Genomic DNA, 15,045 nt, shown 5'->3' on the forward strand with positions numbered 1-15,045 from the left:
ATTTTAGATCAGTTCTGGGTCTGGGACAATGCATTATTTTTAACACAACAAAATGATGAAGAAAAAAAATGTTTACAAGATCGTTTTAATGCGATATTTATAATACTAACATTAAGGAGATTCCATTTTACTTTATTAACTACGGTTACCATGGTACTGAAGAATATCAACAAATTCGTTATTATTTCCCTATCCTATCCACGATGTTGATTTTATGAGTATCTGGCAACTCCAGCAGTCAGCTGACCTGCTGAGGACAGTGGAGGCAAGTCGCAGCGCAGCTCTACGTTACTGTAACAAAAGAGTGATCGATCCCTGCGATTTTAATCAGCGATCATGAGCAGCACACAATCTTACAGTCGCTTCAGTGATGAAAACTACAAAAACTGGCTGAAAACAACAGAGAGTCTTTACATACTGAGGAGCCGCATTCAGGGCTTCGTCGAAAAGGAAACCGAAACCTATCACAATTCTCTTAAAACAAATATTCGTTCAACAATCCCTCATCTCTATGGACAGAACTGTAAGCAAACGTGCGATAATAAAAAGGTAAATTGTAAATGTCAAGTCAAAATCTATCTGTCTAGTACTATATTTCGGGTTCATACATAGGCTACTACAGTACATTCCTTAGTGTTGTTACTGCTTTCCAAAACAATTTAGAATAATAGTAATGCCACAATATCAAATAAAATGTGGATTAACTCAATTGGAAATATTACAAAAAGTGTAAAAGATAGTTCGTTCGAATCAAAAGTTCTTGGGGTGTCTGTACATGTCTCTCAAACTGTGATTTGTTGTTTCACACAGCCTCTGTGTCAATTGTGTAACCACTGGAGGAATGAAATCGTGGCCAATCATAATGGGAAGGGTAATAGTATGCACTGGGACAACTGCCGGCCACATCTATGGCCCACAAATAAGTGGGAAGTTGCCAAGGTAAGTTACTTTCATCATTAATAACCATTGCCTCTGGTTTGCTGTCTGTTAAACTGCCTTGCTGCATATGGGGAGGGTCATATTTACATATTTGGTGTGTCAAAAAATGTATGTCCATTACATTTTTGACTTTGTTGATTGCATGTTTCACATATTTTTTATGACAGGCACATATGCCACGTGGGCACAGACAACATTGCACGTTTGACCAGTTTGATATTGCTGCCATCCTGAACTTAATGAGTTTCTGTAAACATTTCAAGGAAATCCCAGGACAATGTGTGAGCAAAGTAAGTATTCTGAAATCTGCCTTTAAACATCATTCTGAACCTCTATCAATATCTGTGTTAAACGTCTCTAATGCTATGTGCTATTAATAGTATGTGACCACTGTATCTGTGTGGATATTCAAATACGGTAGCTCTCGTGTTGTGCTGGATAACATATTTTCCTCTTGTTTCTATTAAATAATTCAGGTATTAAATGTACGGAACAGTGTAATGCACTCGCCTGACTTCAGAATGAGTAATGAGGACATGAGAAGGCATCATAATACGTTCCTGCAGTTGGCCGAGAGCCTCAAACATCATATCCCAGAACTGAAAGACTTGGAAAAGGAGATAAAACAGGTTGACTTTTATTATTACTACTAGTATTAGTAGTAGTAATATTATAAGACTTGGGGGAGGAGGTAACAAAGGTGGATGGGAAATGATTATTATTATTATAATTATTATTAAATGCTACTACTAATACTAATAACTAATTGACCCAATGCTTTTCTATTTCCTGTATAGTTTTACAACATCTTGGACAATAATTTCAATCAACCCCCGTGTGAGGTAGATGGCCAACAGGAAGATCTCCAGACCGTGAAAGACTTCCAGCAAGTTCTGGATCGTGAGCAGCAAGCCATGAAAGACAGGATTGAAGACATTATCTCACGCTTTGAGGGAATCCAAGATGAAAATATCAAAGTAAGTATAGTAAGATCAACACTAAACTGCTATGCAGTTAACTGTGAACTGCATCATGTTTGTTCTAAAACATGACTTTATGTCAAGGAAAAACCTCAGGACACGAAGAGTCTTCTGGACTTCCTGGATCAAAACAAAGATCTGCTGGAGACCCTGGGTCCTGAAGTCGACAAACTTAAAGAGATGCAGGCAAAAGTAGATCAACATGAGGAGCAGATCACCCACCTGACAGGAAGAGTGGACCAACTGGAGAAAGTGACACATGGTAAGAACTGAGAAGAAAATGACGCCATTAATATAGATTCTTAATGTAATAATTTAGCAATATTTAGTTTCTACTTGATGCTTCTAATGTGTTCTATGGGCCAAATGTGAACTCACAAAGAATGTTTAACCACACATAATATCCCTTGAAAATTACAAACTGAAAAGCTTTGAAATTAAGGTTAAGACTAAGAGTCAGTAACCCTCAGTAAACTTAAGTCAGTACCTCAAAATAAGTGTACTTCTTTAAGGCATGACAATTAAACCATAATGATTCAAAAATAATAACTTTTAGTTTTATTTAACTTTTACAAAGTGCACTTTTTAAAAGTTGTGAAACAATCATGAAAGTGTACTGTCTTTAAAGGGATAGTTCACCCAGTCATTAATCACTCACTCTCATGTCGTTCCAAACCTGCAAGACCTTCATCTTTGGAACACAAATTAAGATATTTTTGATGAAATCCGAGAGCTTTCTGACCCTCCATAGACAGCAATTAATTACCACATTCAAGGCCCAGAAAGGTAGTAAGGACATTGTTAAAATAGTCCATGTGACATCAGTGGTTCAACCGTAATGTTATGAAGCTACAAGAATACTATTTGTGTTGTCTGATTCCAGTGTATCTTCATCCACAGATCCAGTGTTTTATGGCAACCCGCTTAAATACAAAAATCATCTTTATGAATATTGTCAGGCAAAGAAATGGCCAGAGGACAAATTTCCTGTTTTTACAGAGGATCAAGAAGCCCAAGGTAACAAATTATTGTCCAATTGTTATTAATTGTATGATAGTCCTTTAGAAACAAATAAAACATGTATTTGTTTAGACATACAGGAAAAGTGGATGACATTCTTTCATTCAGGTTGGATTCAACAGTTAATCATGCAGTTCACATCCTCTGCACAGGTTACAGAGGTAAAGTGACGGTGAATGGGCAAAGTTTCATTGGCATTAATGTGTTTAACGACAAAAAAGCTGCGCATCAGGAGGTCGCATACATTGCCCTCGAGCAGCTGAAATTACAAGAAGAAAACACAGATGAACCATCAAGCTCAGTCATGCACTCTGAGGCCTCCTCTTCATCTTCCTCAGGTAAAATATGACTAAGAAATTGTAGTATTGAATTACGTTACACAGTCCTGCTCTGAGTTCTATGTATGATACAGTACATCATTTTGTATTTTAACATTTCAGGGATCACTTTCTTTGGTAAAGTGACTGTGGATCTCAGTCGAGAAGTGGCGTCTGATAGATGCTCTTCAAAGGAAGAAGCCACTGAAGCAGCTTATAAGGTTTTATGGGAAAGTTTTTGCATCAGTGCTCCAGTAGAAGGTAAAGTACAAATCTTAAGCTTAAAATGTAATGTAAAGCCAAACAGAATCATTTTCACTCATTTTTATATCTAAATAATACTTAGTTTAATCAAATACTTTAAGCTCAAGAGCTTTATTTATGTATTTATCTATTACTGTTAAATACATACAAACATGTTTGCATGTTATGTTTTTGGAAATAAATCCATTTCAGGTTTGTGCAATAAATGTGCAGTTTTAACCCTTTAATGGGCAAGAATGCCCTCTAAAATACATCAGAAAATTAGTTTATTGCCTCTTCCAACACATCAGGACTATTTTCGTCAAATAACATAACTTCTATTTTCAGTTTTGCATTTGTATTTCTGGGGTCAAAATTATTTAAGGTAAAAAGATACACATAACCAACAAAGTACTATGGTAATGCCATGTTTTTGGAGGCACAGTCTCTGAAGTACTTAGGGTTTTAAGTTTAAAATGATTTTGTGAATAGCACAATAAACCTGTTTTTCTTTCTCGCTGCAACAGGTCAGACATACAAGTCAGTGACGATGGAATATTTCAATACAAATGGCTTCCCAAAACCAACAGAAGATTTTGATGACAGCACAACCATCTGCAAGCTCAAACTCGTTGGGCCTTTTACTTTTTATGACAAAGGTAGCTGTACTTCTACACTTAGTCATTCATTAAACATCATCTATCTTTCTTTTTCAAAAGTTTTGTGTTGAGTTACAAGCCATTGTTTGCTGACGTTTAGTTTGCATTTCTTACATTTCTTAGATGGCTCCACCAAGAAGAGACAGGCAGAGCAACAGGCAGCTAAAGTTGCTCTGCAGCATCTGTCAGGGATCATCAGCTGTCTTCCAGTATCAGATAGTGAGAAGAATTTCAAAGGTGTTCTGAAGGAGCGTCTAGACCAACTGGGTCTCAAAAATCCCATCTATGAAACTGAAGAGTCTAAAGCAGAGACCAGTGAAGAGCCCATGTCCACTGACATCAGCTCCGACCTGATTACTTCTACAGTATCCATCAGTGAGGCAGAAGTGAAAGATCATTCAGAGTCTGAAAGCATCTGCACATCAGCACAGCTCCCATCACGCCAAGAGTCAGTCCATGTTCCTGTTCCTGCGGAGCCAGACCCTCCAGACTCCAGCTCTCCAGCCTCACTGACGAAAAAGCCCAAGATTGAATGTCCAGGTAATGGAGCATGTAGGAAGAAAGATGATGTGCTATTGCAGGAGACAGTGTTTTTAAAATTGATTTATTGGCTAGTTCATTTTTGTGCACAGGGCATATTTAAATTGCAAAGAGCCTGAAAAAGCAGACTCACAGCAAATAAAAAAAAACTATATCTTTTTTTTAATGATAAGGATACAACAGCAGAGAAACATTTTATCAAACATTGAATAAACAAAAAGAAATGTGATTAAAATAAATATTTTTGACATTTCAGGAATCACTTTCTTTGGTAAAGTGACTGTGGATCTTAATCAAGAAGTTGCGTCTGATAGATGCTCTTCAAAGGAAGAAGCGACTGAAGCAGCTTATAAGATTTTGTCGGAACGTTTTCACATCAGTGCTCCACCAGAAGGTAAAGTACAAAGTTTAGGTTATATTTCATATAAAGCCATTTCCCGGTATATTCACATGGACAGTGTTTCACCTATACTAGAGGCCGCTAAATACTGTTTAATATAATATTTCTCATAAAATACTTTGAGTACTGATATGTACTACTTTTGGTGTTACTGTAAACCAAATATGTAAGAATGTATTAGAATACAGTATGTAATATACAGAGCAGCATAAACTGGTTCTAATGTTTTCTACAACAGGTCAGACGTATAGGATGGGGATCATGGGACATTTCAACAGGCATGATTTACAAAAACCAACAGAAGAGTTTGTTGATGACGACAACACAACCATCTGCAAGCTCAAACTCGTTGGGCCTTTTACTTTCTCTGACAAAGGTGAATTAATTTCTACTGTTATTCATTGACTAAACATTATTGGGGTGAATGTCTAGGTCATATTTCACCAGCAAAAGCAAAAAAATAAAGTAAAAAAAAATAAAACTAAAAAACATTTTGCCCAAAGAAAATGTGCTCTATTTTAAGATCTTACATTTTTTATGACAATTAGCAAAAAAGTAAACAACCCATATAGTGTGAAAAAAAAAAAAATTAATTAATGTGTCCAGACAGGATGAGGTTCTCTATGGTATTGGTATTTTTTTCTGGCACAATGCAAATCTTTATGCAAAATTGTACTTCTTTATATGTAAAAGTCATACAGCGCCCTCCAAAAGTATTGGAACAGTGAATACAAAGTTGTTCTGTTGGCTGTGGAGTCAAGACATTTGCAAATATGATGAAAAGATGAATATGAGACAAAACTACAGAATGTCACATTTTATTATTAGCCGTTTCAACACATGCATGTTTTACCAAATAAAAAGAACAGCACTTTTAGAGTTCATCCCACTCATTGATGTAATCATAAGTATTGGGACAGTTGAACATAAGGCAGATATAAAAGATTAAAATCTATTATTTAGTTGCAGATCTCTTGCACACATTCACAGCAGTGAGTCTGTGACCCATAGACATCACCAGACTCTTGCTCTCATCCTTTGAAATGTTTTTCCCAGCCTTTAATGCAGCCAATTCCAATTTTTTCTTGTTTGGGGAGTTTCTGCCTTCACTCTCCTCTTCAGCTGCTGAAATTCATGTTCAATCGGATTTAAATCTGGAGATTGACTTGGGCAATCTAAGACTTTCCATTTCTTTGCCCTTATAAACTCCTTGACTGAACTGGCAGGGTGTTTTGGGTCATTGTCCTGATGCAATATGAAGCACTTCCCAATGAATCTGGTGGCATTTTCTCGAATATTGGTAGGCAAGATGGTTTTGGACCCTTCCAAATTCATTCTGCTACTGTCATCATACATTAAGTCATCAGTAAAGTTGAGAGGGTCTGTTCCAGAGGCAGCCATGCATGCCCATGCCGTGACACCACCTCCACCATGCTTTACAGATGAGGCAGTATGCTTGGGATCATTGCAGTTCCCTTTTTTTCTCCACACCTTTGCTTTCCCATCACTTCGATAAAGGTTCATCTTTGTCTCATCGGTCCATAAACACAGCTCCAAAACTCTTCTGGCTCACCTTTGTGCTTTTTTGCAAACTCTAATCTTGCCTTTCTATTTCTGGAGCTGGTCAGAGGTTTGTATCTTGTTGTGTAGCATCTGTAATTCTGTGTCAAAGTCTCCTGAGGACAGTAGATTGTCAGAGCATCACCCCAGCTTTCTGGAAGTTTTTGGTGATTTTACAGAAACGTCTTTTAGGGTTCATTTTCACAGCTTTTATGATTTGTCTGTCATCAACTACTGTTGTTTTCTCAGCCGATCAGGTAGTTGTTGGTTGCTGGTGTCTCTGGTGGTTTCCAAACTCTTGATTTCTCTATGCCCTTTGTTTTTGCTAGAGCTCTAATTGACTTCCTCTTTTCTTTTAGCATCCAAATTGCTTGCTTTTCTCTCAAAGTCAGCTCCCTCATCTTCATCCTGGTTTGTGTGTGTCGTCATCAAATGCAAGATTCAGAATACAGAAGTAATGGATATGACTGATATGACACATTCCCTGCTTTTAATATCTGAAGAATTAATGCTACAGGACACAGCTGATCACATAGAGCTGTGAGGCAACTGTTCCAATACTTATGCTCACATCAGATCAAGGGATGAACTCTAAAAGTGCTGAACTTCTCACACCCAATGAAACACCCAATAATAAAATGTGACATTCTGTAGTTTTGTCTCATATTCATCTTTTAATCATATATACAGATTTCTTGACTCCACAGCCAACAGAGCAATGTTGTCTTTACTGTTCCAATACTTTTGGAGGGCGCTGTATATATTATTTTCATTGTGTCATGCACCCATTTACGACCGTTTGTTTTCATTTCTTACATTTCTTAGATGGCTCCACCAAGAAGAGACAGGCAGAGCAACAGGCAGCTAAAGTTGCTCTGCAGCAACTGTCAGGGATCCTCAACTGTCCTCTAGTATCAGAGAGTGAGAAGAATTTCAAAGGTGTTCTGAAGGAGCGTCTAGACCAACTGGGTCTCAAAAATCCTATCTATGAAACTGAAGAGTCTAAAGCAGAGACCAGTGAAGAGCCAGTCACCAGCGGTATGAGCCCAGAGCTTTCAAACTGTGAGTTTAACTTAAAAGAAATTAGTACAAATCTTTGTATCTACTCTGACATATCAAGGGTTTTGTTTTTGTCTGCAGTATCTATCAGTCAGGCAGCAGTGAAAGAGCATTTAAACCTGAAGTCTGAAAGCATCTCCACATCAGCACAGCTCCCATCAGGCCAAGAATCAGTCCATGTTCCTGTTCCTGTGCAGCCAGACCCTCCAGACTCCAGCTCTCCAGCCTCACTGAGGAAAAAGCCCAGGATTGATTGTCCAGGTAATGGAGCATGTAGGAAGAAAGATGCTATTGCAGTGGACACCAGTATGGAGCGCTAGTGGTACACTGTAAAAAATAAAATGATATGTTTAAGGTACTTGTTGCAACTCTGGTCTCATCGACATGGGTTGTGATCTTTGTGTATTTTACAGAAATCGATGAGCTGTTTAATGTATATAATCTCAAGCCACCACAAGTGAACGTGGAGAACATAAAATATGATCAGAATTTCAAATGTACCGTGACGGTCAAGCTGGAAAACTATACTTATGCTAACAAACAACAAGGGTACGACAACAAGAAAGATGCCATTAGAAAAACCTACCTGTTATTCGGTCGTGTGATGGAAATTTTGGATGCTAGCTCAGGTATATATTTGTGTATTTATGTATTCATATATAAATATACCAATACATTTATGTTCCTTAACTAATGCTTTTTTCTTAACTCTAATTCAAGATGAAAAGATGTCCAGTGCGCTGGTGAAGCAGCACTTTACTCAGAGGTCTCTTCCTCTTCCTCAGGACGATGTTGAAGGATCTGTAAAGCCATTTTACTGCTCTCTAAAGAACATAACTTATGATGTGAAGTATGACGGACAAGGTTAGTGTGAGCGTCTGAAGAAAAAAAGAGTTTATACTCAACAGAATCAAGTGTAATTTTGGGGTCAATGACAATTAAATGTGTCCAAAATAAAGAAAATGAAAGTCTACACCACCATTCAAAAGTTTGGGGTTAGTATAATTATTTATTTATTTACTTCATTTTATTTTTTGAAAGAAATGAATACTTTTTATTCAGCAAGGATGCATCAAATTCAAAGGTGACACAGTAAAGACATTTAAATGTTACAATATCCATTTCAAATAAATGCTGTTTGTTTGAACGTTCTATTAAAAATATATCACCGTCTCCACAAAAATATTAAGCAGTTTTTTCAACATTGATAATAAGGAGAAATTTTTCTTAAACTCCAAATCAGCATATTAGAATGATTTCTGAAAGGTCATGTGATACTGAAGACTGGAGTAATGATGCTGAAAATTCAGCTTTGCATGACAGGAATAAATTAAATTTCACAGTATATTGAAATAGAAAACAGTTATTTTAAACTATAATACTATTTCACAATATTACTGTTATTTCTGTAATTTTGATCAAATAAATGCAGCTTTAATGAGCAGAAGAGACATCTTTCAATAACATTAAAAATACTGTACCATTTAATACCATTTTAATTGTAGTGGTTTTTTTAAGTACGTAAAAAAGTTTTTCTTTTTTATCATAATTCATAAATATTATGTTTTTGTTTTTTGGGAGATATTTTAAAACATGAGCCTTGACACAGTCAATCATATTAATTTATTTTAATTTTACACTGCTTCTTAAAGCAATATATTCTTTAACTAGGAACAGAAGTGTAATGTAATATCTGTATGAATGCCATTGTGTTCAAATATGATATGGTCTTTTTTAGGATCTTCAGAGCATGAAGCCAAGTTACGTGCTCTCCAGAACGCCTTACGTTCACTACCACCTCTCTTTGGTTATCCTTCACTACCTGGAGCTGACAGTGCTGAAGTGGTTCAGAATCAGCTGAGCTCCATGCTGAACGGGGCCTGTCAGAAAGAGCCTGTCATTGACCTGAAGTCTGAGGAACGAGCCTCTATCAAGCTGTCTTTCTGCAACTATATGCTGAAGTGCACATGTCAAAGCAACAAGAAAGCAGCTCGAAGTCATCTCTGTGAACGTATACTGGGTCTGCTGGGAGTAAAGACAGGTCAGAGCCACTGAACACCAACCAGTTTGTCTTTCTTAATGTACATTATCAGAAAATGATCATTTTATTATTCTATTCTGAACTTCTTACACCAGAAAACAATGCATCTTTGAGAAACAGTTTAGACGAGTGGTTCAAAAAGCAGAATCTGCCACAGCCAGTGTTTGAGGACACAGAAGAGGCGCTTGGAGCAAAGGCTACCTTCTCTCTTCCGTTAACCTGCTGCAGTCCAGGTGAGCTCTCACATACACACTCACAACATCATAAATGTTCAATAAAGATTTAATGTTATTTATAAATATTTAGTCATAAATATATGTATAGACAATACATTGTAAATACAGTACTGTTCAAAGATTTTGTAGTTTTGTAAAGACACCATGGCTGCATTTATTTGATCAAATACAGTTTGATTAAATAGAGTAAATCAGTAATTTTTTGAAAAATTATTAAAACGTAAAAAGAACTGTTTTGTTATTTGAATATATTTTAAAATGTTTAAATCATTCTAATAAGCCGATTTGCTGCTCAAGACACATTTCTTATCATCATTCTTAACAGTTGCATTGCATTTTTAGGATTCCTTTTTTATTTAAATCTTTTGTAACATTATACTGTAAATATCTTTGCTGTTACATTTGATCAATTTAATGCATTCTTGTTGAATAAAAGTGTTAATTTCTTAAAAAAAAAAAAATTCAATTCAATACAATTCAAAAACAATTCATTATAAATGTTACAATTTTATTAATATTAATAATCAGAGTAAACAGTTCTTCTGTCAAGTTGGAAATATTTGTGTGTAATATTAAATATTAAATATTACAGTTGGTTACAAGTTGGTTGTTTGACTTCTAGGCTGGGAAGACAGCTGGGAAACTGCAAAGTCGAAGCTGCTTCAAGAGCTCAAGCTCAGATTCAGTTTCTGGAGGACAAAAACAATTGAAATTTATTTTAGCATGTCCTAGTCACCTACTCTAACTTGACTTGTCCTGGTGAAGATTTTCAAACCTGGCTTGCAATTTGATCTATTTTAAGGTGTTGGTACAAATATAGCTTTACATTATTAAATGTACTAAATTTATTTATTAAATTGTACATTTCCCTGGGGTTTAAATCAATGACCATGGCATTGAATGAAACTAGATGTATTTTAAAGATTTATACCAAAGGTATACCAGCTAAACCCTTTCAACATCAGAAGAAAATTACAAATCAAAGAAATGTAATTTTATCAAATGGAAAACCTGAAGTTTCATTCATTTTCCAAAAGGCACTGATATTGCACTGACTGAAACTCGTTCAGTTTCAGAGGTTTGTTGTCTTTGCTGGAAAACTACATTTAATCTACTACTGTGAATATGATTCAATGAGATGAGCTACATTATTAACAGTTTGGATGGTCAAGTGAATCTATTCATTCCACACTTTACTGCAGAGTCATTTTACAGTATTTACTTGTGTTGAGAAATTATAGTGTACATGAATCAGATCTTCATAGGCTTACAAGATAAACCGAGCCATACGATGTGAGTTTTAAAAACCAGCTTCTGTCTTTTGTATATTTATTAATCGTTTTGATTAATATTGCCCTTGAACTGCTGACTGTGCAATTTGAAACCTGTTTACAATGAACTACAAAAAATGTTTACAAAAAGTAAAGTGAGGATAGAATAAGCATTATTGATTTAGTAACAATGCAGTGTAATCGGTACGTTCGTAATATTAATGTGTATTTCTAAATAATGACCGTTGTCCAGTACCACACTGTATAACTCACTTATGCATGCATCTCTACAAATAAAATAAATTATTATTCAAATCAGTATTTCATGTCCACATTTTCTTTTAAATGGTAATTCACAATAAATACCAAAAACCCAATAGTAACATTAATAGGCTGTTGAATTGTGGCCAGTTTTGCTCGAATATACCGACCCAGACAGTTTTAAGTGTTATGAAATCCTTAAACTTGTTCTTTTGACACAATAGTGAAGTGTTCATTCAATGAACTGACCACCAGATGTCAATGACGTGCTACAGTCTGAATGTTGTTGTAATGATGGAGAGTTAGGTTTTATTCCAGCAGGATGTTAAAGCTACTCTGGGTCAGGATGTTCTTTCTGGATGTTCTTCACACCCAGACCTCACCAACTTAAGGCACCAGCTTCATCCAGACATACAATACTGTCTAAAGCTCATATTCCTCTAGTGATTACCGCTGTGAGGAGTAATTTCAATGCACAAACATATTTTCTCCATTCATGTTCTGGAAATGATGGAACCCTGCCCTGCTCAATTAAGATATAATGGCCACAAATTAAGAATTTGTTGCCTTGTTTTAGGTAAATCGTGGCCAGATTTTATTACAGTTTAACTGTAAATGAGTTATTAATTGTGGGAAACAACTTCTTTAGGCCTTCATGTAATGGACTGTGTTATCGCAGTGTTTATTATTATCATTATAATTTTTTTTTTTTTTAAATGTAGCCTATACTGGTGGTTTTTGCATCTTCGAAACTGATCAAATCAGGGAAACTTTTGCCATCTGCCTTTTGTGAAAAGGTATTAATAGTGTTGCTAGCTTTTTCTGTCATTATTGTACAGTACATTATTGGTAGTGATTTACATGTATTAATTTGGGGGATGTTTTTATTCAAAGCAACTGTACAGTGAGGAAATAGTGTTGCTAATAAAAATAATTATAAAAGATAAAAAATACTGAATATTACATTTCTTGGCCCATGTATTTCCAGTGCTATTTTAGCATTACTTACATACAATTATAGTTTTTATCAATACTCTGAATCAGTGTTTATTGTATATGAATGTTAAATCTTTTATATGATCAGTTTTCATTTTCATTTCAGTTCAAGTTTTTAGTAATTTTATAAGCTTTTATACATTTTATTACCTTTTTTTTAAAGATATTTCTATATAGCTTAATTTCTATGTAACTTAATTGTTATTTCAGATTTAGTCATTTGTCACTGACACAAGTCATTTTAGTACTTCAAATTAAAAATACTTAATTGTAGTAAGTTCAAAGTTTTTTTTAATCTAATATTTATATTTTAATTAGTGCTGTCAAACGATTAATCGCGATCAATCGCATCCAAAATAAAAGTTTTTGTTTACATAATATATGTGTGTGTGTATATATATGTATATATTTATATTCATATAATTTAAATCATATAGAAATAAATTTAATATATAAACGTAACATTTTTCTTAAATATATACATGCATGTGTGTGTGTTTATATATACATAATAAATATACACAGTACACACACATATATTATGTAAACAAAAACTTTTATTTTGGATGTGATTAATCGCGATTAATCGTTTGACAGCACTAATTTTAATTTATCTTTATTTCATATGACTTCAGAAGACTTGGAATATAGTGCACGACTCACATGAGCCACTTCTGTTGTAATTTTTTTTCCTTCGAAAAATACATTGAGGAGCAAAGAGGACACTGACAACATGCTTACAGACAAGACAGAGCAGGCTACTTTTGGTATGAAACAAAGTCTCAGCTTTAAAATTTTGTCATTATTTTTAGAAATTCAAACAATAAATACCATATAATGTGTCGTTCAAATGGCATATGAACCAATCATCGCTTACTCTTTACTTATAGCATGAAATAAACATGAATGAACATCAGAATGTGTCTTATTTCAACAGTGGAAAGACATCAACACACAGTTTTTCAAGTTCAAGTCCATGGACATTAATCTACTCTCTCTTGTCTGGTTTGTTTGTCGGACAAAATGGTGCAATGATTGGTCAGATCACCTGTCAGTCAAATTCCCTGCAAAGGGTCAATTGAGCATCTTGCACATTCTGCTGAATATCTCATTTTGTGTTCTACAAAAAAAATCAAATAAATGTTGACAGAGCTTTTTTGGTGATCTATCCCTTTAAATCTCCTGTTTTCTATCAGGTGATGTACTGAAACCTGGGGCCGTATGTATAAAGCCACAAATTTTAGTCCTAAGTGTGTCAAAATTCTAAGAATGACGTAATTTTACTCTCATTCCTAGACTTTAGAATAAGAGTGATTCATAAAGGTTCCTAAGTGTTAAGACTATAGGTCTCAACTCCTAAATTATTTAAGAGAGCTGAAGAGGTCTCCTAACCTAGTTAGGAGTAACAAGATGGCAGCAAAGAGGAAGAGACAAACACTTTCCAGCGAAAATATGACATATTGGACTTATATGATAATATGGAGTTGATAAAATGATACAAACTTGATAGTCAAGATCAAAAAGTTTTTTTTTTTGTAACTGACGAAGTAAGAAATTTCATAACCTCTTCCACTCAATAAGTCAATGCTCTAACTGCAGAAATTAAAGTAGTAAATAAATTTTTTTGCCTGGAAAATTGGAAAAATTCAGCAATGCACCGGTGATGACACTGTAAGCAGGGTCTCACATATTGTGGCACTAACCCCACCAAACACAACAGTGGTCAAAAGTCATGTGTCGTTTTTGAAAAAAAATGTTATGACCCCACATTTCACTTAAACCATTAAAATACATATTGCAAAAACAAGCCAGTTTTATGAGGATTGTGGGCTTCCCTGGAGTTGTCGGAGGCATTGATAGAACTCATGTTCATATCATTGCTCCATCTGTAAACGAGGAGACATACCAATAGAAAACGAAGAATCAGTAATGATTTGTGATAATTTTGCACAATGCAAAGCATTAAAAAAAAATGCATTTAAATATTAAAATAATTCAGTGTCTTAATTAAATGATTTTATTGTAGTTACATTAATGATTGGTGTTGTGCTGCTGTGACTTTACATGAACAGGCTCACTATTGGCTGATTCAGAGGTCAAGGTCAGCCATTTTGTGTTGACATCATTGTAGTCCTTAGTTTACAACACTTAAGTGTCACCTCAGTCAACACTTAAGAATCAGTCTTAGACTTTACTGAAAGTTGCTTTTAGCTTCTTTATAGAAGTCTCCTACTCTTTGAAAAGTCCCACTTTTTACTAAGAATGTTTTGACACTGAAGTCAAAGCTTAAGACTATTCTTAAGAGCATTTCTGAGAAGTTTTATACATACGGACCTTGGTCTTTTTTCATCTCTGATGTTCTGCCATCACAATTTTTGCCCCTTCCAAGACATAAAGCTGTGAAACAGACCTCCAAACAGACCTTTTTTTTAAAATCGGACCATCAGGGTGGGCCGAAGACTTCGGGAGGAAGGCCAAGCTCATGATTGGAGCCAAACCTGGAGGATACTGTCTTGGCCAAAC

At 35.2% G+C, this 15,045-nt stretch overlaps 1 protein-coding gene across 3 annotated transcripts; it reads left to right on the forward strand.

The window, feature by feature from the left end:
• The first annotated feature begins 247 nt into the window (after positions 1-247).
• si:ch211-91p5.3 (uncharacterized) lies at positions 248-12,454 on the forward strand. 3 transcript variants are annotated; one of them, XM_058767691.1, is made up of 20 exons: positions 248-549; positions 811-939; positions 1,107-1,229; positions 1,416-1,568; positions 1,737-1,916; positions 2,004-2,181; positions 2,820-2,936; positions 3,092-3,277; positions 3,380-3,517; positions 4,027-4,158; positions 4,282-4,698; positions 4,955-5,092; positions 5,337-5,474; positions 7,484-7,720; positions 7,799-7,978; positions 8,131-8,346; positions 8,438-8,581; positions 9,456-9,758; positions 9,854-9,991; positions 10,617-12,454. In XM_058767691.1, the coding sequence occupies exons 1-20, from the start codon at positions 337-339 to the stop codon at positions 10,724-10,726; spliced, it is 3,570 nt and encodes a 1,189-aa protein (XP_058623674.1). In that variant the 5' UTR covers positions 248-336; the 3' UTR covers positions 10,727-12,454. The 3 variants fall into 3 exon arrangements, with proteins under 3 accessions (XP_058623674.1, XP_058623675.1, XP_058623676.1); XM_058767692.1 differs by having other exon boundaries at positions 7,484-7,696; XM_058767693.1 differs by lacking the exons at positions 248-549; positions 811-939; positions 1,107-1,229 and having other exon boundaries at positions 1,506-1,639.
• Positions 12,455-15,045: the final 2,591 nt, after the last annotated feature.

This window comes from Onychostoma macrolepis, chromosome 25 (genome assembly GCF_012432095.1).
Source record: "Onychostoma macrolepis isolate SWU-2019 chromosome 25, ASM1243209v1, whole genome shotgun sequence".
NCBI lineage: Eukaryota > Metazoa > Chordata > Actinopteri > Cypriniformes > Cyprinidae > Onychostoma > Onychostoma macrolepis.